Below are 27,115 nucleotides of genomic sequence, written 5' to 3' on the forward strand. Positions count from 1 at the left end.
ATTATTATTAGTAGTAGTGGTAGTAGTAGTATCATTTTTACTAATACACACATGCTTTGATTAGTTTCTACACCTTGGAACGGTGACCATTTCTTGTCAAATTAGTCTCTTTCTCTCTCTATATGCACATAGATATATTACAGAGTTACGTTTTTGCGTAGGTCACATGACATATAGATCATGTTTATATATTCATTGGAAAATGTTCAACTCATTTATTTAATAAATTCAATAATGAAAATAAAATGAATCTAATTCTATCTCTTTTCTATATATTGATCTATTTCTTTCATTATGTTTGTTTCTATGGATTTTTGAAGTTAGTGGTCTACCCATATGGATATCCATATTATCTACTGGTCTGGTGGCTACATTTTATACAGCTTTTGTAAGTTAGATTAATCATTTATATATGTAGACTTATCTAGTAAATATGTTAAATAATAAATTTTTTTTGTAAGTAAAGGAATACTTGATCAGTCAATGTGGAGCATCTATCTAGTGGCGACTAAGTGGTTAAAAGCATGATTTTTAACTAATGAATTACCTATTTGGGCTTTGCTTTATATGTTTCGATTTAAGTAACTGAGTAATGTGAACACCCATCATAAGCTAGCTGTACGATGACTGTAACCTGTGTTAAAAGAACTTAGGTGACTAACAATCGATAATTTGTTTCAAAGGTTCAGATGCAGCCGTTCTTCACCTTCCTTTAAATCTGAAGTTTAAATAACACCTTCTATGTTTTTTTTTATTCCGTGAATTCATTCTTCAATGATCTTGTCTATGCCTAATGTTTACCATGACTGCTGATACTGTTACTACTTCTACTCCTTTGACATTGATTTTAATGATATCATTTCACTGTGCTGATTTAATGTGGCAAATTGAACCGATGCACATATGTCCCAGGTTATATGTTGCTTATGACTAACTAACTAGTCATGACGCTTCAAGTGTGCCTCAAAGATAAGTATAGGAATATTTGCACTTGAAGGGTACGTTAACTTATTATCTCTATGGCGTGAACAGAAACATTCAATTATATTCACATCGTGTTACAGATCATAAGAAATTGAAACTTTTCGTCGTCTAGCTTGTTGATTTAAATTTATTTTAGTTGAAATAAGAAAAATATATAAAAGCAGGATCTGGAGTAGGGTCGAAAATGAAAATTGCTGTAAAGATTAAAAATTGATGAGAAATGCCTATCCAACATTACATGATTCATCTAAATACATTTGTTGATTGTTGAAAGAATTTTTAAGCTGACCTATTAGATTTGTTAAAGTTCATGAACATTAAAACAAACGTTTAGTATTGTTTGTTTGAATCTTCCTATCGATGTGTTAGGACTGCAACTGGTAGTCACTATCCATCCTTGCTTATAATGCTTGTGAATTAAGGCAATATCGAGGCAATACGCACAGTATGCACATATGCCAATTAGAGACTGACCAGTTTCAGTCCTAACACATTGATGGGAAGGTTCAAACAAACAATACTAAATGAATTTAAACTTCACCCCATCGCACAAGTAAGTGGCTATCAGGACTCAGTGGCCGAATGGATAACGCGATGGCGTTTGAAGCGAAAGGTATTGGGTTGGAGTCCCAGAGTGAGCATCAACTCTGAGATGCAGGTACATCCAGCTGATGAGTCCCAAATAGAACGAAACGCGCGTCAAACTAGATTCCACTACTAGTCACTATCCATTTTATTAAAACAAACAGTTTAATAGAAATTTGTGGTCAAGTTTATGAAAGATGTCAGTCGTAAAATTATATTTATAATTATCTAGCCGATTGATGTCCGAATTATTCCAAGACTACACTTATTCTCTAGATTTTAAAAACAATCACATGCTCATCCTATAGCAACTATCCTGCAGCCAATTTTGGTTAGGGCCTTTTATTAACTGACTTAACAGACAACATTATTTGAAAAGTAACAATTCGCACATCTCTTTGTAACGTTTTGTTCACGAGAGCACATGACAGACTCTAGCTAGAATGTTGATCGCTTAAATATCACTCGATGATTCATCCTCCTCCCCATGTATATATGTACTCAAATCCTGTTATTAGCTTTTTTTTGCCTTGCTCTACCGTCATGCGATCGGACTATAAATTTGCCTATGTAATTGCTCACATATACTTACTCATCCGCTTCAAATTCACTCGAGTACTCATAGCTTTGTAATCTGCGCTATCCCCTATTATAAACTGTAGTCACCGCTTCTCTTTGCCTTCTGATTTCAAACACTGTTGATATTTCTATTATAACTTATTGAGGTGATCGATTGACGAAGCGAAGCCACTACAGTTTGTACAGACACCTCCACACGGCTCACGCTGAACATATTACATAGTAAATAATCCACATTTTACTGTACACAAAATTGAAATCTCAACATTATTGGACAAGTGTTTTATGTAGAATTGTTTCTGACCATTATTATCTTTGGCTAATTCCCTGAATAAGCTTATATTACTGAGCGAAACATCGGAGCTACCTAAAGTCTTGATCCCTTCTTTAAATATCTGTTATAACTTGTACTGGTAATTGTTATATCTTGAACCCGCGTATTAGAGAGCGGAGATTTATTGATCGGACCATTAACACATGAAGCCCGCACGAGCAGTCTAGAGCATTTCTTGGTCCTGATTTCTGTCTAGCCCAGCCAGTTAAGTCCAGAACACCAATAACAGCCTCTCAAATATGAATCGTTATATTTCAAATAAACTGAGTTTATATACCAAACAAACTGACCACATCATACCATAAGATAGAAAATAATATTTGTACAAGATTTAGCTAAACGTGGCGGTGAATAGGGGAAAGAGTAATTAATAGACTGGGCACAACTCAGGAATGGCAAATCGTATAGTAATAGTCTGTGGGTCAAGATGAAGCTTACAATAAAAGAAACATGAATATGAATAGTTTAGTTACTTAACAATTATACAACAGGAAATATACATATCATATTGGTCTATAAATAGTTCTCAAAAGTTACCATTTATAATCCTTTTCAGAATATAACAATATCAAAATGTATATTCATTTGGTTGCTGATTTAGTTTTCCTTCAAAAAAGCTTTAGTTTCTTGTTTCTGGCCTATTTTATCGGATTAGAGATGACATGTTCTTTTGAATTCTGCTAAAAAACTACTACGAGATACCATGGTAACATGACAACTAGATATGTAGAGGATACTAAAGGATGTAGTGCCGTGCTTCGTCAATAATTCACTTAGATAACCGTTATTATACCAATCTTAACGGTGCATAATATCAGAAGGCAAAGGGAAGCGGCAACTACATTTTTATTGATGAATGGTGCAGACCAGAAGGTTATAAGCACATGAGCAAATGTTAGCGAGCAAAACATAAACGACATGCATTGGAGATGGCTGGTAAGCCAACTCATTTTAAGCAGGCGTTATCCAACATTTATAGTCAGACAAAAATGAATGACAGACATATGATGAATAAGATATGAAGTATGCATACACATACGCTCATATAAAAAAGTAGTCAAGGTTAATAAGCGAGTAATTAACGTGATCAAAAAGTGACTCAATGTATAGGTGAATTGGCTTGGCCAATAGCTAGAATAAAGTATATGGGCTTAACATATAAACTGATACTACAAGGACTAGTTTTTGTCGGTGTCGCCATTACATTACAATTAATGATATGAGTGAAATGCATGGATTCATAGTAATCTGTCAAATATTAATTAATCTAATCAGAAGATGACAGAAATCGGATTTTCTCTAAAATAATCCATTACAATCTTACGCTTATTATGGGTCTTCATCTCTCCGATCTGCTTCGTCGTTTGTTAATGAATATTCCCTGTTACACTGTTAACTGTATAAATTGTAGAAAAATTTAACAGCCATTTTTTCTGTGGTTTCTTTTGACCTTTTAAAATTTCTTTAGGGTGGTATTCGTGCAGTTGTATGGGTTGATCTTTTTCAACTGATTGTTCTCATCAGTGGATTATGTTTAATCACATTATTAATTACTTTAAAAGTCGGTGGATTCCAACGTCTATGGGGTATAGTAATAGACGGTCAGCGTGTTCAATCTTTCGAGTAAGAGCGTTATGTAATAAGTTTAAATGATTTTTTTAAATTTAGAGTTTCACATCACTGACTGACTTTCTTTAGACAGCTATCGAAAAACAGGAAGGCTGGATAGCTGTTTCTTCCTAATGTTCCTCCATGGATCGTTTATGCCCACTCCTAAGTACTTCTATACTAGGACGATCCAGCTGTTCACTGTCTCTTAGTTTTACAGTGTTGTCTAGGAAAAGTTGGTCCATGGTATGAGAATTAAAGTTTAACAATCGGTGCAACAGCTGATAATAACATTTCTATACATCTGGATTGTAACCGTTAAAGCATTACTTATGACTTATGATAATTTACTGTTTTTCCTGATCGCTTTTTTATATCGATTCGAAGAATTCCTTAACTTTCATTCGTCTAGTGTTGTCACTGTTTATAGAATAATCGATGTACTTATACGCAGGATAATCTAAGGAATTGACTCAGTTTTACTTCATTTCACAAGTCTTGTTCCCATTTAAAATGCCTCAAAACTCTCATTCTTTTTAGATGATTTTCCATAACATCTCGAATTTCTCTATGCAAACTCTTGACACTTTAAATCACAGCATCATTGTTAAAGGCTGTATTAAAACCTTAGGATTTTGTTCCTTTTCGGATTGTTGATAATTGAACTAAGCTCAGTTATTAGGGAGATAGTGTCCATTTATGTCGTGGGTGTTTCGTGTCATCGCATCTAGTTTCCAAGTCGTATCGCAAGAGCTCACACGTATCACGTTGAAAATTTGTAATTTGTGTAAGTTGTTTTACATGTAAATTTACCCAGTGGGTTTGAAACAAACCTGTAGATACTGATATTAGAATATAATCTTCATATATTTTTCAAAGTATGAAAGTCATTGTATCATTTCTCTCCAATCACGTTGATATATTAGTTTGAAGAAACAGTTGACCAATGATTTATACAGTCAATTTTCATCCATTCAATTACCAGTTTATTCTGTCTATATATAATACACTTTGTAACATTTAACAACCCTGCATAAACCATTATTTATTTATTTAAACATAAATATTGGTACAAAGGGGCACCAGATAAATATGCGCCTCACAAATCTCATTTGATTTGTGTGAGGACTGTGATACTGCCCGGGTGCCCAAACTGGAGCAGGTGGTTTTCTTAGAGGGCCACATTCGCAGCCTTTGACCTGAAGGTCTGATCCACAAGGCAGTGGAGCATCGTGAGGAGATGCAGTCCCATGGTAGCCGGTGACCAACGATTGATTCATACACCATTCGTTCCCTCAGGATGCTGGAGCCTATGTACACCATTGGTTTGGAATTAGGGTTTTCCAACTCTCCTGGGTGGACTATCCGTGTCCACCAACCCGGTTGAAGTGCCGGACATTCGCTTTTCGTCCTCTCAATTTCCTTAACAGCAGTAATGCCATGAGAAGCCGGTGTGTAGGACTTCCCTGTCAGAGGCTATATACGCGTGGCCATGTCATAGCATTTGGAGAGGGAGAGTGGACTCTCCCCATTCTCGGCCATACCAGGGCATCTGGGGGCTTGTACTTTATAATTGAGTTACTTTTTATCTTGACTTGATTGATATTGAACATAAAGTGAACTTAAATAAAACTTTCCGAGTTTCCCACCATATTTCCTTGAATATACCACACGGTTTACATATTTATCTTTTGAAACCTATATATCTTTCACCTGAAGTTTCTTCACACAATTGTCTTCATCTCTTAAATTTGTTTTTACTGATTAACAATGATATGAGTTAAAAATTCTGTTGACATTGTCGGTAACTTGTTCAAGATGGAGTGAGAACTACAAAGAAACTAATACTCGAGAGGATATTTACCATTTAAGTATGATTTTCAATGTTTAAATCAACGTAAACTGTATGGCAAGCAAAGATGGATAGTGTTTAGCACTGGAATCCAGGACGCGCGTTTCGTCCTATTTGGGACTCGTCAGCTGGATGTACCTACATGTCAGAGATGATGTTCACTCTGGGACTCAAACCCAGTATCTTTCGCTTCAAACGCCATCGCGTTATCCACTCGGCCAAATAGGACGAAACGCGCGTCCTTGATTTCACTGCTAGCCACTATCCATCTTTGCTTATAATGCTTAAGGCAATGCCGAGGCAATACGCACAGTATGCACATATGCCAATTAGAGACTGACCAGTTTCAGTCCTAACACATTGATGGGAAGATTCAAACAAACAATACTAAATGGATTTTAACGTAAACTGTATTTCGACTGATTATTTTTTTTTCAGGTTTCGCAATTGACTCTAATTACTTATTGCATTTAAAAACGAGATATTGTTTGAAATGGAGATCATTTTAATTGTTTTAAACTTGTTAGATTGAAAATGGATCTATTTTATATATTCCATGTTTTACTACTTCTAACGTTTAAGTATTTGTTGTTTGGCTTGCATTTTTTTAAGTAAATTTGTCTAACGGTTATCTTCGATAACTTCCTAGACAATAATTATGGATGATTCATTTTGGTGAAAAGGATAGTCTGTTCATTGACTACAATAGAATTTTGAAGGAGTCAGGTTACTTGATATTATATCGATATCCTCAAACCTTGTCATACATACTCTTAAGAGTATTTGACTTGATTTGATTATTCAGTACCTTTTTTCAGCTAATCTGCAATGGATGTTAAGTGGATTCATATCAAAATTATTTTATGATTTACTAACACGCATCTATAAAGAGTCCCAGTCTTTAGGATTTCCTTCCTAAGTGCTCAATTATTCATATATTTTTCTAGTTTCAGTACTGATCCTTTTAAACGACATACATTATGGACTTTAATTATTGGTGGGACCGGATTGGTTCTAAGCATATTCGGTGCTAATCAAACACAAATTCAACGTTATTTGGCATGTCGAGATTTAAAAACTGCTCGAAGGTACGTTATTTTCTTGGTTGTGCTCAATTTCGTAGTGTCCATCAATATTCCTTATTGTTTATGGTGTTTGGGACTGTTTTGAAATACTTGACTGATTAGTGAACTGACGAAAATAGTTCACTATACACATGATGGAGAATTATGAGTACTTTTTTCGTCGATTTCAAGCAATATACAGATAGGAGTTTATTATTTGGTGTCGTGTAACACGGAATAATATTTAGATGAATAATCAAGTAATTTGAAAATGAATATAATCGGCTTGCATCGGGATACCTTTATCACTACAGATTTCTTGAGGATCTTATCGATAAAGAGTATATTGTATCGTTTTGTTCGAAAACTAACTGTAACAAAAAGCGGAAGGGTAAAGATATGGTTGGTATCGACTGTGGCGCATATATATAAAAAACTGAACATGATCTGAGGCATCTGATTTTAGACTCACACTGGACAGATGAGTCGTTTGACAGTGTGTATGGGAGAACATTATGGGACCTTATTCGACATTATGGTGTACCTGAGAAAATCGTCAACATCATCCGCAATTCATACGACGGACTACATGGCAAAGTAGTGCATGGAGGACAGCTGACAGACTCATTCGACGTGATGACCGAAGTCAGACATGACTGCCTACTCTCTCTCATATCCTTATCTTTCTTCTGCTGGTTGGCTGGATTACGTAGACCACAACATCTGATGGGAAGCACGGAATATAATGGTTAACTCACGTGGAACTAAACTATCTGGACTTAGTAGATGACCTAGCTCTTCTATATAGCTTCAAATTCGGCGAAAGACAACTAATGTAACAACATCCTCTGCATCAGTAGGCTTCAGCATGCACAGGAGTAAAAAAACATCCTCTAGTACACTACGGAGAACACCGACCCATTTACACTCTATGGAAAGGCCCTGGATGATGTGGAATCTTTCACGTACTTGGGAAGTATCTTTGATGAACGACGAGGGTCTGACGCAAACGTAAAGGCGTGGATTGGCAAAACAAGGGTTGTATTCTTGCAGTTGAAGAAGATATGGAACTCAGAACCACTGCCATCCAACTTCAAAGCCACCATCTTTAATACGAACGTCAAGACAGTTCTACTGTACGGAGCTGAAACTTGAAGAACTGCTACAACCATCATCAAAAAGGTACAAGTATTTATCAACACTTTTCTACGTAAGATGCTGAATGTCCATTGATCACGTACCATCGGCAATAGCCCACTGTTGGGGAGGACAAACTATCTTCCAGCTGAGGAGTAAATAGGGAAAAGACATAAGAAGTGGATAGGATATACATTGAGGAAATCACAAACTGTATCACGCAACAAGCGCTAACTTGGAATCCTGAAGGCAAACGAGAGTGTGGAAGGCCAAAGAACATATTGAGTCGGGAATCGGAAGTAGACATGAAAAGGAAGTGTTCAATCATGATTTTTGTTTGTTTTTACGGATCAAAAAATATGAGGAATAATAACTATGATTAAAGTGATTGAGCTGGACAGAATGGAGCAGAACAAACATAGAACCAAGAACCAAATCAAAAGGGAGATACGCTCGAAATAAAGAAGTAGACAGCGACAGGTTAAAGATCAATAATAATCAATCAAGATCGAGGCCTACAGGACAAGCTTTGTATCATATGTGGAGAAATTCAAATACTTCACTTCTATCTGAAGTTTGTGGTGATGTTGTTTAGAAGAAATAATGAAACCTCCACTACCAAACCATCCAACTGAGAGAACAAAACTCCAATTAAATCATCCACCTGAGCCACAAATCTTCTCCAATTTGTATGTTAACAAATATAAGAGAATTTCCACTTATATTCTAATATTTAGAGCTATAGGTACTCAATGTGAACATGAAGACTAGGATTTCGGTAGATTTAATTGATAAGTACCGAAAACCATGAGACAACAGTTCTTAATTTCACTAATTGGCACAATACATATATAGGAAAACGTGTAACAAAATGATTTTACTGAAGCATCGACAAAGGATGTGCACAAAAAACACTGAAAAAACTTTTCTCCTGGATATAAAACATGTGATAATATAAACCTTCACAGATATTATCTCATTACATAATAGTACGCGAATGGTATAACTGATATGAAGATTTTGTTTGTTTAATTAATGATCGATAAATGATATAATTTGACCGAATGATGGCTGGTAATGATAACAAATTACTCATGAATTATTCAAAACCAGAACCAAGATCATTAACCAAGTGAATAGGTTGTGAATGTCATGCCCACAAATGCCCTGGTACGGCCGAGAGTGGGGAGAGTCCGCTCTCCCTCTCGAAATTCTCTCACATGGCCACGCGAATATATAGCCTCTACCAGGAAAGTCCTACTCACTGCATTCTCGTGGCGGGGGTGTTGTTTACGAAATTGAGAGGACGAAAAGCCAATGTCCGGCGATTTAACCGGGTTGGTGGACATGGAAATTTCACCTAGGGGAATTGGAAAACCCTGATTCCAAACCTATGGTGCACATGGGCTGGCTCCAGTATCGTGAGGGAACAAATGGCGTATGAATCAATCGTTGGTCACCGGCTACCATGGAACTGCATCTCCTCACGATGCTTCACTGCCTTGTGGATCCGATCTATAGGTCGAAGGTTCCGGGTGTGGTCCCTTAAGAAAACGCCTTCAGTTTGGGCACCTGGACAGTATCACAGCTCTCACACAAATCAAATGAGATTTGTGAGGCGCATATTTATCTGGTGCCCCTTTGTACCAATAATTATGTGTTTAAATAAATAAATAAATAAGAATGTCATAGAGTGACATAGTTATATTTAAAATTCTAACACAGAATAAACATCGTAAAATGCCTTAGGCTTTTAGAGGAAATTGATTTATAGGTCACTCATTGTACAATCAATTTAAATGTGATTATTAGACCTCATTCTTAGGTATTGTATTACATCTCCATGAAACAAGTTAAGATCATTCTGTGGCAAAATCGGTAACAACAATGTGCTTTCGTCCTATTTCGTATATTCTCCAGGTTTCATAAAAATAATGTTTTTATCCAGTCTATTTTCATCTCCTTTTCTCTTTAAACTCCTCACTTGTCACACGCTTTGAGTCATAACAACGAGAGTACGTGAAGTGCTTTTCTGATGTAACAGATGATGTCACTGGTTCTTGTGACATTTTTGATGAGTAGCTTCTGTGGGTTGATCTAGAGCCTGTGTTATAGAGTCGGCCAAATATTGTGAAGCTACAGTTGAAGATATCAAACTTAAAATCAAAGAACATTCATGGAAGTGTGAATGAATATGATGTGGCAATAACTCCAAGACTGTCAACTGACATTGTTATATAATTGCAAATCATCCTTCGATTAATATCTTTTCTCTCATTTGAAAAATGAAAAAATTCGTCTATCAAACTAATCAAGGTTTCCATAGCAATAAAAAAATCAATACGGTGAAACATGTTCCAATTCAGTAAACTAACATCATGCAGAATGAATGGATATAAATAGCAATGGATTGAAAGTCAATGAAGAGAGTTCATTTTAAATTATTGTATGAATTTGAACGTTGGTTCCTTCCTAAGTATTATATTTGACAGTTCGGCTTCCTGAAAAATGATTGAATTATTTATCAATGGTCAAAGTGAAAACACAGTATAGACAGACATGTTCATTGTAGAACATTTAGTTGAGACAGTCCATATGGATGATGTCAAACCAGTCTTTGCAGTTTTGCATAAGTATTCAAGGTCGTTTATAAAGGTTTATTGAAGCACTGACCGTGCAAAAATTCAAGTCCTTTAAGTGTTCGAAAACAGTTTGTTTTCACCATAGTTTTAGGGATTCATTATTCAGAATAGCGTTTTTCTTATTGCTTACCTTACTACATTTGTCTAATTGTGGATGCGCACTGCTAAGGAGTCCCACACTAGGATGAAACGACCGTCCAGTGCTTTCAGGTTTTCTATGATGGTCTAGCCTCAATAAAACCATGATTTCAACTATATAATTACTAAAATCTCTACAAAACCCCCATCGTCTAATTTGTTTAATTGACCTTTAGTTTTCCATGTATAAATATCTTAAGAAGTCTCTTTATGTGAACAAAATTATTTGAAATGTATCACATAGTTTTTATAATCTAATCTTTCTCATTGTATTATTCAAATTTATAAGGAGGCTTGTTATTTCAACTGTTACATAATGAAGGGGTTGTTTTTGGAGATTTTTAGTAATTTTTTATATATCGTTGAAATCATGAGTCAATTGAAGCTAGACCATCATAGAAAACCTGAAAGCACTGGACGGTCGTTTCATCCTATTGTGGGACTCTTCAGCAGTGCGCATCCACGATCCCGCCTCTCAGGTTTTCCATGGTGGTCTAGCTTCAATTGACTCATGAATTCAACTATATATAAAAAATGTTACATAATTAAGTAATTTATCAAATGTCACAAACACAATGGAGGATCTTTCACTGTTGCTGATTGTAACAACTTATCTATGTATTATCTGACAGATCAACATTGTATCAATAATACATCATTACTTTGAATTGATTTTATTCATCTGTCAAAGAAAAAACTGTGAATCATCTTCTCATTTGATACGTCCCCCTATCTATTTTTCGCTTCACAGAGCTATATTACTAAATATTCCATTGACAAGTGGATTTTTAGCAGTACAATTATTTACTGGTTTAGCTATATATGCTTATTTTGCTGGTTGTGATCCAGTATTAAATGGTTCTATTAAACGTTATGATCAAATATTACCTTATATAGTCATGATATTATTCGATGGTGTAGTACTTGTTCGTGGAATATTTCTATCCGTAATATTTGCAGCTGCTTTAAGGTAAGTAAATGACAACGATGATAGAAATATTAAATTATTTCACTTTTAAGCAGAGATGGATAGTGGCTAGCAGTGGAATCCAGTTTGACGCGCGTTTCGTCCTATTTGGGACTAGTCAGCTGGATGTACCTGCATCTCAGAGTTGATGTTCACTCTGGCTATATCGAGGCAATACGCACAGTATGCGCATATGCCAATTAGAGACTGACCAGTTTCAGTCCTAACATATCGTTGGAAAGATTCAAACAAACATTACTAAATGAATTTATTTCATTTTTGTTATTTATATATTGATGATCAGAATTAAAAATGAACTCAATCCTTAAGATTTAAACAATTTTTAATGTTATTGCTTCATTGAAACAGTTCATTGGGACGTTTAGGACTGCAATTGATCAGTCTCTTATTGACTATATGTGCATATTGTGCGTATTGCCTCGATATAGCCTTAATTTACAAGTATTATAAGCAAAGATGGATAGTGACTAGTAGTGGAATCCAGGACGCCGTCAACTGGATGCTTTCCTCAATGTGTTTTCTATCCACTTCCAGCGCTTCTTCATGATTTCTTTCTCCACTGGATGGAATCTGGTTTGTTGTCTCCCACAGTAGGTTGTTGCTGATGGTGTCTGGCCAACAAATCCGAAGTGTCTTGCGTAGATAACTGTTAATAAACACCTGTAACTTCTGAATATTGGTTTTCGTAGTTCTCCAGGTTTCCGCACTATATAATAAAACTATCTTGACATTTGTATTGAAAACTCTGATCTTGGTGTTGATTGACAATTGTTTTGAGTTCCAGATGTTCTTCAGTTGTAAATATGATGTCCTTGCTTTGCCGATCCGTGTCTTTACATCTGCATCAGATCTTTTAGTAGCCCCTCCGGGGGCTACTGTTGGTCCCAAGCCCGGATAAAGGGGGGGTTGGACATGGGGTTAGCGACCCCATCCCGTAGAAAACTAACTCGCTAAAAGGCGAATTTACAAAAATATTACCTTTAGGCTCATATTTTTAACCTGACTGGTCGTAAATTTAATTGATTTTTTGTTATTACATTAAATTCACGTAACAGCAACCTTTTACGTGATTTATGCGTTGATGCTATTATTATTACTATTATTAATAGTGTCTTTATTCAATATTTTAACGATGTTTAACCATGAACGATGCGATAGTATGACAGCCCATTATACATTGATTACATCTATCATGAATGTGTTGATCAATCATTGAAGCCTATAGATTTGAACTGACTAGTAAAATTATTAGAAACTATTTCATTTTTGACTGATAAGCATATATATGTATATAACACTAAATAGTAACCACTTTCATGTTTGTCTGGTCATCAGTACTGATAGACATCTGTCTATTGAGTCCCATTTTGACAACTAGCGTAAGTGACTCCACATGGGATACACTATGTTGTGATGTAGGATGGTTGTAAGAAGGCAGAAGTTGTATTGGGCAAAGCACTTGGACCTTTATAGCCTATCATTCCAGAGAAGTAGGCTGAAGAGTGGATGAACGAAATGCAACGAAATCATATTGCATATTTTATTAAATTGTGATGGCAATATGTTGTTCTCCTTACAACCAGCATCTCCATCAATGGTTGATTCACGAAACTAAAAGAAACAGTTAAGAATAATAAATTTCAAAATTATCACATCTCATTTTGCTCCAAGGACAGCCGTTTCTGGTGGTGATGCCTTAATATTGTAGACTTACCTTGTTTAATATGGAATCATGGTTTTAGAGGAACATTATGAATTATATACTTTGATTTGTACTGACTTCATTAGAACATTAAACCTATAACAAATGTACTTTGTGACTTGATATTGTCATCTATTCATTGGAGTTTCTTCATCAATCTCTTCTGTTAATCAACTGACAACCTTAATTCAATTGTTATTAACGTAATACATTAAGTTTCTGGGATTTGGTTTATATTTATTTAGAAAAAAGTAAGTTGTTAGAGATGTTACTTTTCGTTTAAATAATGATTCAATTGTAAAACTCTTAAATGTTAGAAAAATATTCAAGTACAATTTCTCTACAGGTTATCAACAACTTCTTTTATCAATATGTACCTTGATTGGTTCTTATTCATAACTGTGCCCCCAAATGCCCTGGTACGGCTGAGAGTGGAGAGGGCCCACCCTCTCTCTCTCTCTCTCGAAATGCCCTCGCATGGTCCTATTCACTACCTTCTCATGGCATTACTGTTGTTTACGAAATTGAGAGGACGAAAAGGGACTGTCAGGCGATTTAACCGGGTTGGTGGACACGGCGAGTCCACCTAGAGGAGTTGGAAAACCCTGATTCCAAACCTATGGTGCACATGGGCTGGCTCCAGTATCGTGAGGGAACAAATGGCGTATGAACCAACTGTTGGTCACCGGCTACCATGGGACTACATCTACTTACGATGTTTCACTGCCTTGTGGATCAGATCTTTAGGTCAAAAGCTCTGGGTGTGGCCCCCTAAGAAAATCACTTGTTTCGGTTTGGGCACCTAGGCAATCTTGAAATCCTTCACTTAAATTATCTAATTCAAATAGATTAGACATTCATAATACTACTCAAATGAATATGAAGATTCTTTCTTTTTTGTTTTACTTTTTATACATTCATATCATAGTACTGTATCATCAGGTATAAATAGTTTGGCTAATGTTTGCTTAGAAGATTTAATTCGACCATTATATATTCATTGGAAACATATGGATATATCAGAAAGAGTGAAATATCGATTAGCCTTATTTTTAGGTATGTTTTATATTTTAAGAGAAACTTTTGTTGTTGTTGTTAGATTTTCATTTCTTTAATCTAGTTAGTTACAAAGAAATTCTTTTAGTCACTATGACGTTATATTTGAATGGTATACCAAAATAGGATCATTTTTCTGTTTATATTTTGATCGATCAGTTATAACTTTTGTTCACATTGTATTCAGTTATTCAAGTAATACTTTTATGTGATGTGATGTTGTTGTGAAATTCAACTATGTTATACTGTCAATAAAAGTGGTAATTCATGATGACAGAAACTCCATAGAATATCATGTTTTCTTCGACGTCTTTGCAGCCCCTAAATGCCCTGGTACGGCCGAGAGTGGGGTGAGCCCGCCCTCTCTCTCCAAATGCTCTCACACGGTCACGCGTATACAGTCTCTGCCAGGGAAGTCCTACTCACTGCCTTCTCCAGGTAGGGGTGTTGTTTATGAAAGTGAGAGGACGAAAAGCTAATGTCTGGTGGTTTAACCGGGTTAGTGGACACGGCGCGTCCACCTATAGAAGTGTTGGGAAACCCTGATTCCAAACCAATGGTTCACATGGGCTCCAGTATCCTGAAGGAACAAATGGCGTACGAATCAATCGTTGATCACCGGCTACCATGGGACTGCATCTCTTCACGATGCTCCACCGCCTTGTGGATCAGACCTTTAGGCCGAAGGCTACGAGTGTGGTCCCCTAAGAAAACCACCTACTTCGGTCTGGGCACCCGGGTAGTATCCAGGCCCTCACACAAATCTAATGAGATTTGTGTGGCGCATATGCATCTGTAGCTTCCTTGTACCAATATTTATGTGTTCAAATAATAATAATAATAATCTACGTCTTTGTCGTATGTCATTGTCTCAGTAAACAACCCTAATATAAATAAGTACTTTCGTCTAAATTAAAGCGACTAGTTTCACAGTATTTGGGCTCCAAGGTAATGTAAGATATTAAATAAGAATGATATATTTGTAAAATCTCAGCGAATGAATTTGAAGTAAATCCAACGTTTCGCCTGGCAATCTGATCCAAGCTTTGATTATATTTTGTTCATATTTCATTTCACTTGAATGTATAGCTTGATGTTGATTTTTAAACCCTTGTTAGTTATCGTTATGACTTGTGACCAAGTAGATGCCCAGTTAGTGTATGACGTGATGAGACCGCCAATCAGAGAGCAGCAAATTATCGATTGGAACAGTGACATATGAAACCGTACGAGCAGTCTAGAGTGCCCCCAAATGCCCTGGTACGGCCGAGAATGGGGAGAGTCCACTCTCCCTCTCAAAATGCTCTCATATGGCCAGCGAATATATAGCCTCTACCAGGGAAGTCCTACTCACTGCCTTCTCATGGCATTACTGTTGTTTACGAAATTGAGAGGACGAAAAGCCAATGTCCAGCGATTTAACCGGGTTGGTGGACACGGCAAATCCACCTAGGGGAGTTGGAAAACCCTGATTCCAAACCTATGGTGCACATGGGCTGGCTCCAGTATCGTGAGGGAACAAATGGTGTATGAATCAATCGTTGGTCACCGGCTACCATGGAACTGCATCTCCTCACGATGCTTCACTGCCTTGTGGATCAGATCTTTCGGTCAAAGGCTCCGGGTGTGGGCCTCTAAGAAAACCACCTGCTTCAGTTCGGGCACCTGGACAGTATCACAGCCCTCAAGCAAATCAAATGAGATTTGTATGGCGCATATTTATCTGGTGCTTCCTTGTACCAATATTTATGTGTTTAAATAAATAAATAAATAAACTATCGGTTAGTTTTGTGAACACTAATTTCGATGGCTTCAACAATATGTAAAAGAAGAACTCGTAAATCATGAGGCAAATTTGACGGAATATGGTGGATAACCTTAAAAACTTTGTTCAGTTTAGAGTGATGACCTGTGTCCACCAAGTTAGCGAGAATAGAACTCTTAATTACTCTTACCTGTCCTTTGCTAAACCAAGACGGATGGTGGCCTGCTATGGGATGAAGGACTCCCCTAATTGTACGCCCTATATAACTGACTCCACAGGAGCAGTTGAATTGGTAAATACATACGGATGTGGAGAATTCAGGCAGTCTGTCTTTATTAACCGTTTTTATTGTGGGGCGGTTGTAAAAGATAGCACTCAGCCTGGCTGCATTTAATGTTTTCTGTACTTCCTTCCTTAACCTTTGAGTCACAATTTCTTTGGTAGAATCATTTAGGAATTATAATTTTTAAAAACAATACTTTCTTCGGAACGGTAAATACATTTGGTCGTCTTTTAATTTCATTCGTGTGTCTATTGATGTATTTTGTTAGGTATTCATTCCTACTAAGCAGGTTACGTATAATAGTCAATTTATCTACAATGATGTCATCCAAGCAAATTATTCTGACACGATGAGTCGGAATCTTTACTAAGTTTCTTTTGCATCTAATTGGTACAGCACCATAAAAATGAGTATATTGTCCAACTGTAGACTTTCTACCTATCTCTCTTTTAAATGTTAGTTGGACATCTAGAAACGATATGCTATTACTCTGTTCTTCCTCAAGTGCCAGAGTAATAGATAAATGAGTGTTATTAAATGTATTAATTAAATTACCCTTTTTATGTCATTTTTCTAATACTATGAAAGTATCATCTATATAGAGACAACAAGATGTTAGATGGCTAGTTGTGTCTTTACTTGGTCCATTTTCTACTTTTGCAAGAAAAAATGTCTGCCAGTAGAGTGCCCAATAGTGATCCAATGGCTAACCCATCCAATTTTTTTACTAATCATTGTCGAATCGGGTGTCAAAACTCATTATGCATTTAAGAATCAACTGTTTTATTGTGGATACAGGAATTAAAGTTTGTAGCGAACTAATAGAGAGGCGTTTAGAAACCTTACTTCTCGTATCTGCAATAGAGCAGTTGATATTTAGATGCACGACGAATTCTCACTTCCGGTTCGACAATGATTCGAACCAAGAACCTTAGATTTCGCATGAGAACGCTTGACCTCTAGATCACTGAGCCGGTATTTAACGGTTTTAATGTCTAACTTCAACCAATCCACGATATTGCGTGACCGTCTTCCATTGTATCCTGTGGGTAACTATATCACACCGGACGCGGTCAAACTACACTGGTCACAGCTTCTCACTCGAACTCCGAAAATTGTTTCTCAAAACTAGTCACTAGTGAGCACATGATAAGTATCAGTATACAGTTGTGGATATATTTGGGTTTTGATTGTGATCATGAGCTGATCAATATAAGACTGCCATTGAAAATCTGGAAGCTCTGAACGACCACCTCATCCTAGTATGGGACTCCTCAGCACCGCTCATCTACGATCCTGCACTCGGGATTCAACCCAGGACCTTAAGTCTCAGTCTCGAACGCTTAACATCTAGACTACTGAGCTCGATTCGTTCATTTTACTCAATGTCAAAATGTGAATTTCTACTATAACAAAAATTATTAGATTAGATGTAAACGAAAGAAAATTGTTCCATCTCTAGCAGTTATGTCATTTAATTTCCTTCCTTTGCTTCAAATGTATTTTAACAACTTTTGAAGTTTGTCAATCACTTTGAATTTAGGAATGTGCAAAATAAATTATCTTTGATATGTTCTTATTAAAGTATACTGATAATCTTATGCAATGATACTACTATCATAGGAATTTAATACTTTTGGCAATGTTGTGGTTTATGAACTATAGTGATTGAATTACAAGTCTTTTTTTAATAGATAGCACTGCTGAGGAGTCTCACAATAAGACGAAACGTCCGTCCAGTGTTTTCAGGTTTTCCATAGTGGTCTAGCTTCAATTGACTGATGATCTCAACTATATAAGATAATATAAGTGTTTGGTTGAATTAATAGTAACCTTTTTTTTAGAAAAATTATGACATAATCATCCATAACTCTAGTTTATTTTGATGGCTGTGTTTATCATAGGTCATTGTCACATGTCATTTATATGTTTTGTTTTGCTTTTGAATTCTTGTTCATTGTATCAATCAGTTGTTTAACCTTTTGAACTTTTCCGTATGAATAAGTAAACTGAATTGATTTCATTGTGATCATCTAATTACAGAATAGTTGAAATGTCATGTTTCTAGTGATTCTTTACTAATTTGAAAAGTTTTGATAAATTAGAGAAAATCATGAATAAATGCCATTTACTTGAATGATCTATTTAATAATTGACTCATGATCACAACTATTAAAATTTACTATAATATACACAAAACCCTTTCTGGTATTATTCAATATGTGCTCAATAATGACTGGCTTCAAGAGGTATTTCCTAGAGTTCTAGTGAGAAGTAGTGACCAGTGAGGTTGAACCAGGTCTGAAGACAATGGTGGATGTGTCGCTCAATTCCATGGATTAGCTGAATTTAGATATTAATATCGTTGGATGCTGGCCAGCTCAGTGGTTCAGAGGTTAAGCGTTCACACGTAGGTTCGAATTTAGTAAGGTGGAACCATGGATGAGCACTGTTGAAAAGTCCCATAATAGGACGAAACGGCCGTAAAGCAGTGCTTCCAGATTTGCCATAGTGGTCTAGCTTCAATTGATTCCTGATCTCTACTATTGAAAAATTACTATAATGTCCACAAAACCCTTTCTCATATTTAACAATCGTTAAGATATTTAGAAATGGAATGAATTTATTCAACTATATATATATATATATATATATATATATATATATAATAATTAGATTTTTTAAATTCATTTAGTATTGTTTGTTTGGATCTTCCCATCGATGTGTTAGGACTGCAACTGATCAGTCTCTAATTGGCATATGTGCATACTGTGCGTATTGCCTCTATATAGCCTTAATTCACAAGCATGGTAAGCAGAGATGGATAGTGGTTAGCAGTGAAATCAAGGAACGCGCGTTTCGTCCTATTTGGGACTCGTCATCTGGATATACCTGCATCTCAGAGTTGATGTTCACTCTGGGACTCGAACACATCGATGGGAAGATTCAAACAAACAATATTAAATGAATTTAAACTTCACCCCATCGCACAAGGAAGTGGCTATCAGGACTCAGCAGCTGAGTGGATAATGCGATGTCGTTTGAAGCGAAAGGTACTGGATTCGAGTCCCAGAGTGAACATCAACTCTGAGATGCAGGTACATCCAGCTGACGAGTACCAAATAGGACGAAACGCGTCCTGGATTCCACTGTTAGCCACTATCCATCTCTGCTTACAATTAGATTCTTTTTTAATGCAATGGATAATCCGATGAGAAGGTGAAGATGATCAACTATACACAAGATAATGAACTACTTTATCTCAATACTACGAGACAAATGCCTTAACTGAATTATGGTCTCCACTAAATAACCGTCGCAAGTTCATAAAAATTGGTTACAATTAATAACAAATCATCATTATCATTTCTATTTATTATTCTGTATGCTTGTCAACCACATTCTCTTTCTCACATCCCCTCTCTCTCTCTCCTTTTCTCTCTCTGTCTGTGTATTTTTGATGTGCAGGTATTTTATTTGGTACTTTGACTGTTTCATTGGCATTCATTTTCACATTATCCAGTTCACATATATTACAAATATCATTTTCATTATTTGGTGCAATTGGTGGTCCAATTTTAACTGTATTTACTGTTGGAATATTTTTTCCTTGTATTAATGCTGAAGTAAGTAAGTAAGTAGATCCAATAATATGAATGAAATTTTTTTTATTTTTCATCATATTTATAGTTGGATAGTCATAAAGAAATGAGAAATGGGGACATATCAGCACAGATCCTAGTTGCCATTACTTATTTACTTACTCCTGTTACTCCCAATGGAACATAGGCCGCCGAGCAACATTCTCCAACTCACTCTGTCCTGGGCCTTCTTTTCTACTTCTATCCAGTTTTTGTTCATTCTTATGTCTGTCCCTATTTCTCGGTGTAGTGTGTTTTTTGGTCTTCCTCTTCTCATTTGGCCTTCAGGATTCCATATGAGGGCTTGTCTTGTGACGCAATCGGGTGATTTCCTCAATGTGTCATGAAATTATTGAAATAAAAGTTACAGTGGTAGAAGTTGTGCAGCAGCATCATTTTCCATTGGAAAAAATAAGATATAAATGACAGCTAGTATTGAAGTAAGTTAAGAGGAAGCTAGGGGCAGTTAAACCAAAACATTATATCAGCTCATCAAGTTACTAAGTGTTGAATTGAGTCATTTGGTTAGATGTACATTACTTGGTTGGTGTAACTAATGTCCAGAGGCTTTGAATGACATGGTTGAAAATCGTTTACGATGATTCAAATGCATTCACTCTTTGTCTTCCCCTTAGACCCTGGTCATTATCTCTAATCCCTTACCAGTTCTTGTAGATATTCTGATTCAATTCCATGGGATAGTGAACATCTAAGGTTGATGACGTTAAGTCACATGGTCTGAAATCAGTTGTAATAGAGCTGCAACATTCATTCATTCTCTTCTGCTAAATCTTGATTTCATTGTCATGCATAAATTTTTCCATTCCTAAACAGTACTTTATACGCGTATTTCAATGAGTGAAAAAAACTTAGAATGGTTTTATTCGATAAATGAGCATTCATCGGAAATACATTATAAATTCACTTGATATTGCTTGGTTAAATCTTCCCATTGATGTTTAGGACTGAAAATGGTCAAATTCTAATTGGCATATGTGCATACTGTGCGTATTGCCTCGATATTGCCTTAATTCACAAGCATTATAAGCAAAGATGGATAGTGGCTAGCAGTGGAATCCAGGACAAATGCGTTTCGTCCTATTTGGGACTCGTCAGCTAGATGTACCTGCATTTCAGAGTTGATGTTCACTCTGAGACTCGAACCCAGTACCGTTCGCTTCAAACGCCATCATGTTATACACTTAGCTACTGAGTCCAGATAGCCACTTGCTTGTGCAATGGGATGAATAACGCAATGGCGTTTGAAGTGAACGGTACTAAGTTCGAGTCCCAAATTGGATGACACTCGCGCCCTCGATTCCACTGATAGCCAATATCCATCTTTGAAAATACATGATATTTAGTTTTAGTCTCATCGTTACAACATTTATAGTAGTATTGTTTATACTTAAAGGAAATTAATAAAAACAAGTCGCTTTGGCTAATTTTGTTAATGTTCAACATTGAACACAGATGCCTTAGAAATATTGCTCGCACCTGCTGGGATCACTGGGAAAGTAATAGTGAGGTTAGACACAGGGTATTAGGGAATGATGGTAAACCATTTGATGAGGTCATGAATCTTCATCGACTGAGATGGTTAGGCCACGTGTTACGTATGCCTAAACACCGATTACCCTGACGCGCTATGCGGACTTGTGTAGGGGATGGTTGGAAGAGAGTTAGGGGCGGCCAAACCAAAACATGGCATCAGAGCTTGAAGTCACCAACTTCTAGTTTGAGCCATGTTGGTAGATGCAGACTACCTGGTTGGGGTCCGCGTAACTATCGTAACCAATGGTTTGAGACTCTGGGTGATATGGCTCAGAATCGATCGCAATGGTGTAGGTGTATACACAGTCTTTATCTTCCCTTAAACCTTGAGATTAAAATTGCTTCATATCTGTCTTTCTTAATGTATTATATCCTTATATACAATCTTTCTTTTATACATTACCACCACAAAATAACAACTTTCATGAATCCGGTGTGTCGTCTTGTTGTGCTAACGAGGTATGGCAACTTAGACCGATGCATAAATGTGCCTGGTCCTACGTTGTAGCTGACTGACTGACTGAAATGAATCATATTTGTACACTATTGTTTACTTATTTTTTTCCATGTTCATTTATGTATTCAGGGTGGATTATGTACATTAATTAGTGGTGTTATTTGTGGTTTATGGATTTGTATTGGTAATACATTTATCACTTCAAGAAGGGATAATAGTCGTTTACCTTTAACAATTAAAAACTGTACCTCTACAATTCTTAAGAATATGTCATCATCATCATCATCATCTATTATAACTACTACAACTAGTCCATCAACAACAACAACTACAACTGTTAATATTTTAAAGACAACAACATGGTCATTTTATTCACTATCATATCTATATTATGCAGCAGCTTGTATCGTTGTTGGAATTCCTATAGGATTTATAATTAGCGCAATTACAGGTAAGATTTAATATGAGCGAAATAGTTTTATTAAGAAATATATTAATACAATTCAAAATAGTTTGATCTATGATCGGGATCATATTGTAGTAGAACCTTTTTTTCTTTTTCTGAAATTGTTATACTGGTTGAATATGTTAGTGATTTCTGCCTGTTTCGTGGGTACACCTAGTTCGGTTGGAATATATGTTTCTGTTATATCCCAAAGTGAATTATGAATCGTAACTTATGAGAACTATTTATGGACCAACACGATATTGGGATAAGATGGTGGTTTGAGGTGATCAACAAGAAACTCTGGACCCGAGTTTCGTGCTACTTGGCACTCGTCAGCAAGATGTACCTGTATCCCAATATATATAGTGCACGCAGTGTCGAGCCACCTAGACTGGTGGCCACATTGCAACTTGATCGATAGCATTCGATCAGCATTAAGAAGGACTTGACACACATGACATTGATCACCACCCAGTGATCAATCGATTGTGACCAACACGATATGTATATTTCCTATTGTATAATTTTTAAGTAACTTAACTATCCATATTCATGTTCCCCTTATTATAAGCTTTATTTTGATCCATAGATTATTACTGTACGATTTACCATTCCTGAGTTATACCCAGGCCTATTAATTACTGTTCCCTCTATTCACAGCCGCGTTTAGCTAAATCTTGTACAAATGTTATTTTCTATCTTATGGTATGATGTGGTCAGTTTGATTGGTATACAAACCCAAAATGTTTGAGAATAATGATTCATATTGTAGAGGCTGTTATTGTTGTTCTGGACTTAACTGACTGGGCTAGGCAGAAGCAGGACCGACTAGTGCTCTAGACTGCTCGCACGAGTTTGTGTCATTAGTCCGATCGATAAAATCACTGCTCTCTAATTAGTGGGCCACTCGATGTAACAGTTTCCATAAACTTCTTTGCTTGACTCTTGAGTTTACTTTAACTAGACCAAGATGATCTGTTTATACAATTGCATGGGCATCTTTTTCAATTATTTTATCAAAATATTGTAATGTAGTTAACAGTTTGTTAGGGTGATCCAGAAAGCATTATGTTTTTCATTGTAAGTGGTTGGCAATCAATAGGAACCGATCACTAAAAAAATTTGGAATTAGTTACTACTTAGTGATCTATCATTGTATATATCTTGATCATATGTGAAGTCAGTCACTGTCCGAAGAACTCGCTGGTAATAATTCAGACTGTGACACCGGTTTAAACTCTACAGAAAGCAACATTCTCTTCAAAACTGCGGATACGCCTTGCCAACGAACGATAGCTAGAATGAAACCTAGATTTAGGTTTGTATCCCAAGTATTTCTGACCACTTGGCATCGGAAACATGCTTGAAATGTACTACACAAATACCATCACATATTTTTTCGGGATATCTTCATTCTCTCACTACAATGTTGAAATTTAAACAACTGACTAATTATATTAAATTTTGTTTTATACAAGCATATTTTTCTATTTATCATACTAGGATTTAATAGTCGATCAAAGGTTAATCCACGTTTATTGGCTTGGCAGGCACGTTCATTCTACAGACATTTTCCAAATTGGCTTCCTTCACAAACAGCAAATGATCAGGTAACTTTTAATTTCACATTACTGATACACTTGATTAGTAATACAATAACTTTATAATCTATACAAAGCCTCATTCAATGTACAGATTCAAATTACTGACAAATTTTATATATAATGATTGTGTATTTATTTATTTTATTTATTTAAACACATAAATATTGGTACGACGGAGCACCAGATATATATGCACCACACAGACCTCTTTTGATTTGTGTGAAGGTTGTGATACTGCCCCCAGGTTTTCTTAGGGGGCTACACCCGGAGCTTTTGACCTAAAGATCTAATTCACAAGGCAATGGAGCATCGTAAGGAGATGCAATCCCATGGTAGCCGGTTATCAACGATTGATTCATACGCCATTTGTCCCCTCAGGATACTGGAGCCCATGTGAACCATTGGTTTGGAATCAGGGTTTCCCAACACTTCTATAGGTGGACGCGCCGTGTCCACTAACCCGGTTAAACCACCAGACATTAGCTTTTCGTCCTCTCACTTTCATAAACAACACCCCTACCTGGAGAAGGCAGTGAGTAGGACTTCCCTGTCAGAGGCTATATAAGCGTGGCCAAATGAAAGCATTTAGAGAGGGAGAGCGGACTCTCCCCACTCACGGCCGTGCCAGGGCATTTGGGGGCAACTTTGTTATCATTATTGTCATTCTATATTCCAAATATATCTTATCAAATTCTATACCACAATACAAATGTTCCAGATAAGTATTTCTACTCGTAATTGTAAAACCTGATGAGACTTATGGAACATATTTCTTTCTAATCAGAAGGGATTTCGTGGAGATTTCAGTATTTTCATAGTTGAAAGCATGAGTCAATTGAAACTAGACCTTCAAATCTCGCGAGGCGAGATCGTGGATTTGCACTGCTGAGGAGTCCCATAATAGGACGAAACAGCCGTCCAGTGCTTCCAGATTTTCCTTGATGGTCTAGCTTCAATGGATTCATGCTTTCAACTATGAAAATATTTCTTTCTATTTAAATTACAATTTCTGTTATTAAATCTATCTGTTATATTTATGTGTTGTTACTTTTCAGGAACTTGATCAAGTTTCCTCCACATACATTCAAGAAACAGAAATTTCAGATATGAAATTACCTCGTATACAAGCAGTAATCAACAGAAAATTGATCCCATCAGTAGAAAATGATGAATCAAAAGATTCTACTATCTATCAAAAGAATGAATTGATGTAACATTACAGAGAGTTATAATATCAACAATGTGTGTGTGTGTATTTTTCTGATTCTTATTATCCTTTATAAGTACTTCTTTAATCTTTATATTGTGTATTATTATGATTAAAGATGAGTAAAGAGTGAACTACTTAAGATCTTATTTATATTTATAGGATGTTTCATAAGGCAGGTTTACTCAATCTTGGTTTTGCTTTACACTACTGAGGGAAATAAAATCAATATCAGGGTGTTCATTTGAGAAAAGCGCCGGACATTCGCTTTTCGTCCTCTCAATTTCGTAAACAACACCCCCACCACGAGTAGGCAGTGAGTAGGACTTCTCTGGGAGAAACTATATACGCGTGGTCATGTGAGAGCATTTTGAGAGGGAGAGCGGACTCTTCCCACTCTCGGTCATACCAGGGCATTTGGGGGCATGGAATGTCGCTGCCATGATTGGTGGACACGGAAAGTCCATCTAGGAGAGTTGGAAAACCCTGATTCCAAACCAATGGTTCACATGGGCTCTAATATCCTGAGGGAACAAATGGCATATGAATCAATCGTTGATCACCGGCTAACATGGGACTGCATCTCCTTAAGATGCTCCACTGCCTTGTGGACTAGACCTTTAGGTGAAAGGCTCCTGGTGTGGCCCCCTAAGAAAACCACCTACTTCAGTTTGGGCACCTGGGCAGTATCACAGCCCTCACACAAATCAAATGAGATTTGTGTGGCGCATATGTATCTGGTGCCCCCTCTTGTCCCAATATTTATGTGCTTAAATAAATTATAAATAATTCATTTGCGAAACGTTTTGCTTACTTACTAATAGATGGATGATTATAGTAATTATATAGAAAGAAATTAGTGAAATTTAATTTATCAATCATGAAATTGCTTTGTTAAATAAATATCATCCTTTATGAAAACTAACCTAATGGGTTAAGTTGGAGAAAGTATAAACTCTGACTATCCATCTTTGCTTAAACTTCAACAGTTTTCGGTTATTACTTTGTTATTGTGACTGAATAAATCTAGAACGGATGAACGGTATAAATTTTACTGTGTTAAAAGTTAACGAGGATAATACAAAACAGGTAGGGTCAACCTCAATCTTACATAGTATGAGCGAGTTCATTAACGTTATTTCACTTACCTGAGAAATACATCATACAAGTAATGTGTCCATTACAAATACATGATGAAGTACCTTCAATCTATGCACTATATCAGTCTTTAACAATTTGTTTTGTAGGTTAAGACTACAACAGTAAACTATCGCATAATATAATAAACGATTAATGGACGGTAAACAATTGGGATAGCTGTTTAAGAATTCTGTAATTAGATTCCCGAAAGTTTTCCAGGTGATATCAAAAAACGATCAAAGACATGTTCAAAATGACGGTTGAACTTCCTTAGACTTCTTGAAGACAGACTAGTTTAAATCATACATAATGATTTCAGGAAACTGGTAGTAGATAATTCCACGAAC

The 27,115-nt window shown here is 36.3% G+C and overlaps 1 protein-coding gene and 1 non-coding gene across 2 annotated transcripts in view; one reads left to right on the top strand and one right to left on the bottom strand.

The window, feature by feature from the left end:
* The window catches only part of Smp_123720 (putative sodium/solute symporter), a gene marked incomplete at both ends in the record, with an annotated part of 41,479 nt that extends 15,844 nt beyond the window's left edge, over window positions 1-25,635 (top strand). The window contains 8 exons of the mRNA XM_018797005.1: window positions 321-388; window positions 3,951-4,105; window positions 6,890-7,030; window positions 11,675-11,893; window positions 14,542-14,669; window positions 20,186-20,347; window positions 24,321-24,427; window positions 25,477-25,635. Of these exons, the coding sequence (XP_018652090.1) occupies window positions 321-388; window positions 3,951-4,105; window positions 6,890-7,030; window positions 11,675-11,893; window positions 14,542-14,669; window positions 20,186-20,347; window positions 24,321-24,427; window positions 25,477-25,635 (1,139 nt within the window). The remainder of the gene's footprint in view (window positions 1-320; window positions 389-3,950; window positions 4,106-6,889; window positions 7,031-11,674; window positions 11,894-14,541; window positions 14,670-20,185; window positions 20,348-24,320; window positions 24,428-25,476) is intronic.
* Window positions 5,966-6,038, bottom strand: Smp_tRNA_00029_Pseudo_TTG.1.1. The gene has a single exon. It is a non-coding gene (tRNA).
* Window positions 25,636-27,115: the final 1,480 nt, after the last annotated feature.

Source organism: Schistosoma mansoni, chromosome 4 (genome assembly GCF_000237925.1).
Source record: "Schistosoma mansoni strain Puerto Rico chromosome 4, complete genome".
Classification (NCBI taxonomy): Eukaryota; Metazoa; Platyhelminthes; class Trematoda; order Strigeidida; family Schistosomatidae; genus Schistosoma; species Schistosoma mansoni.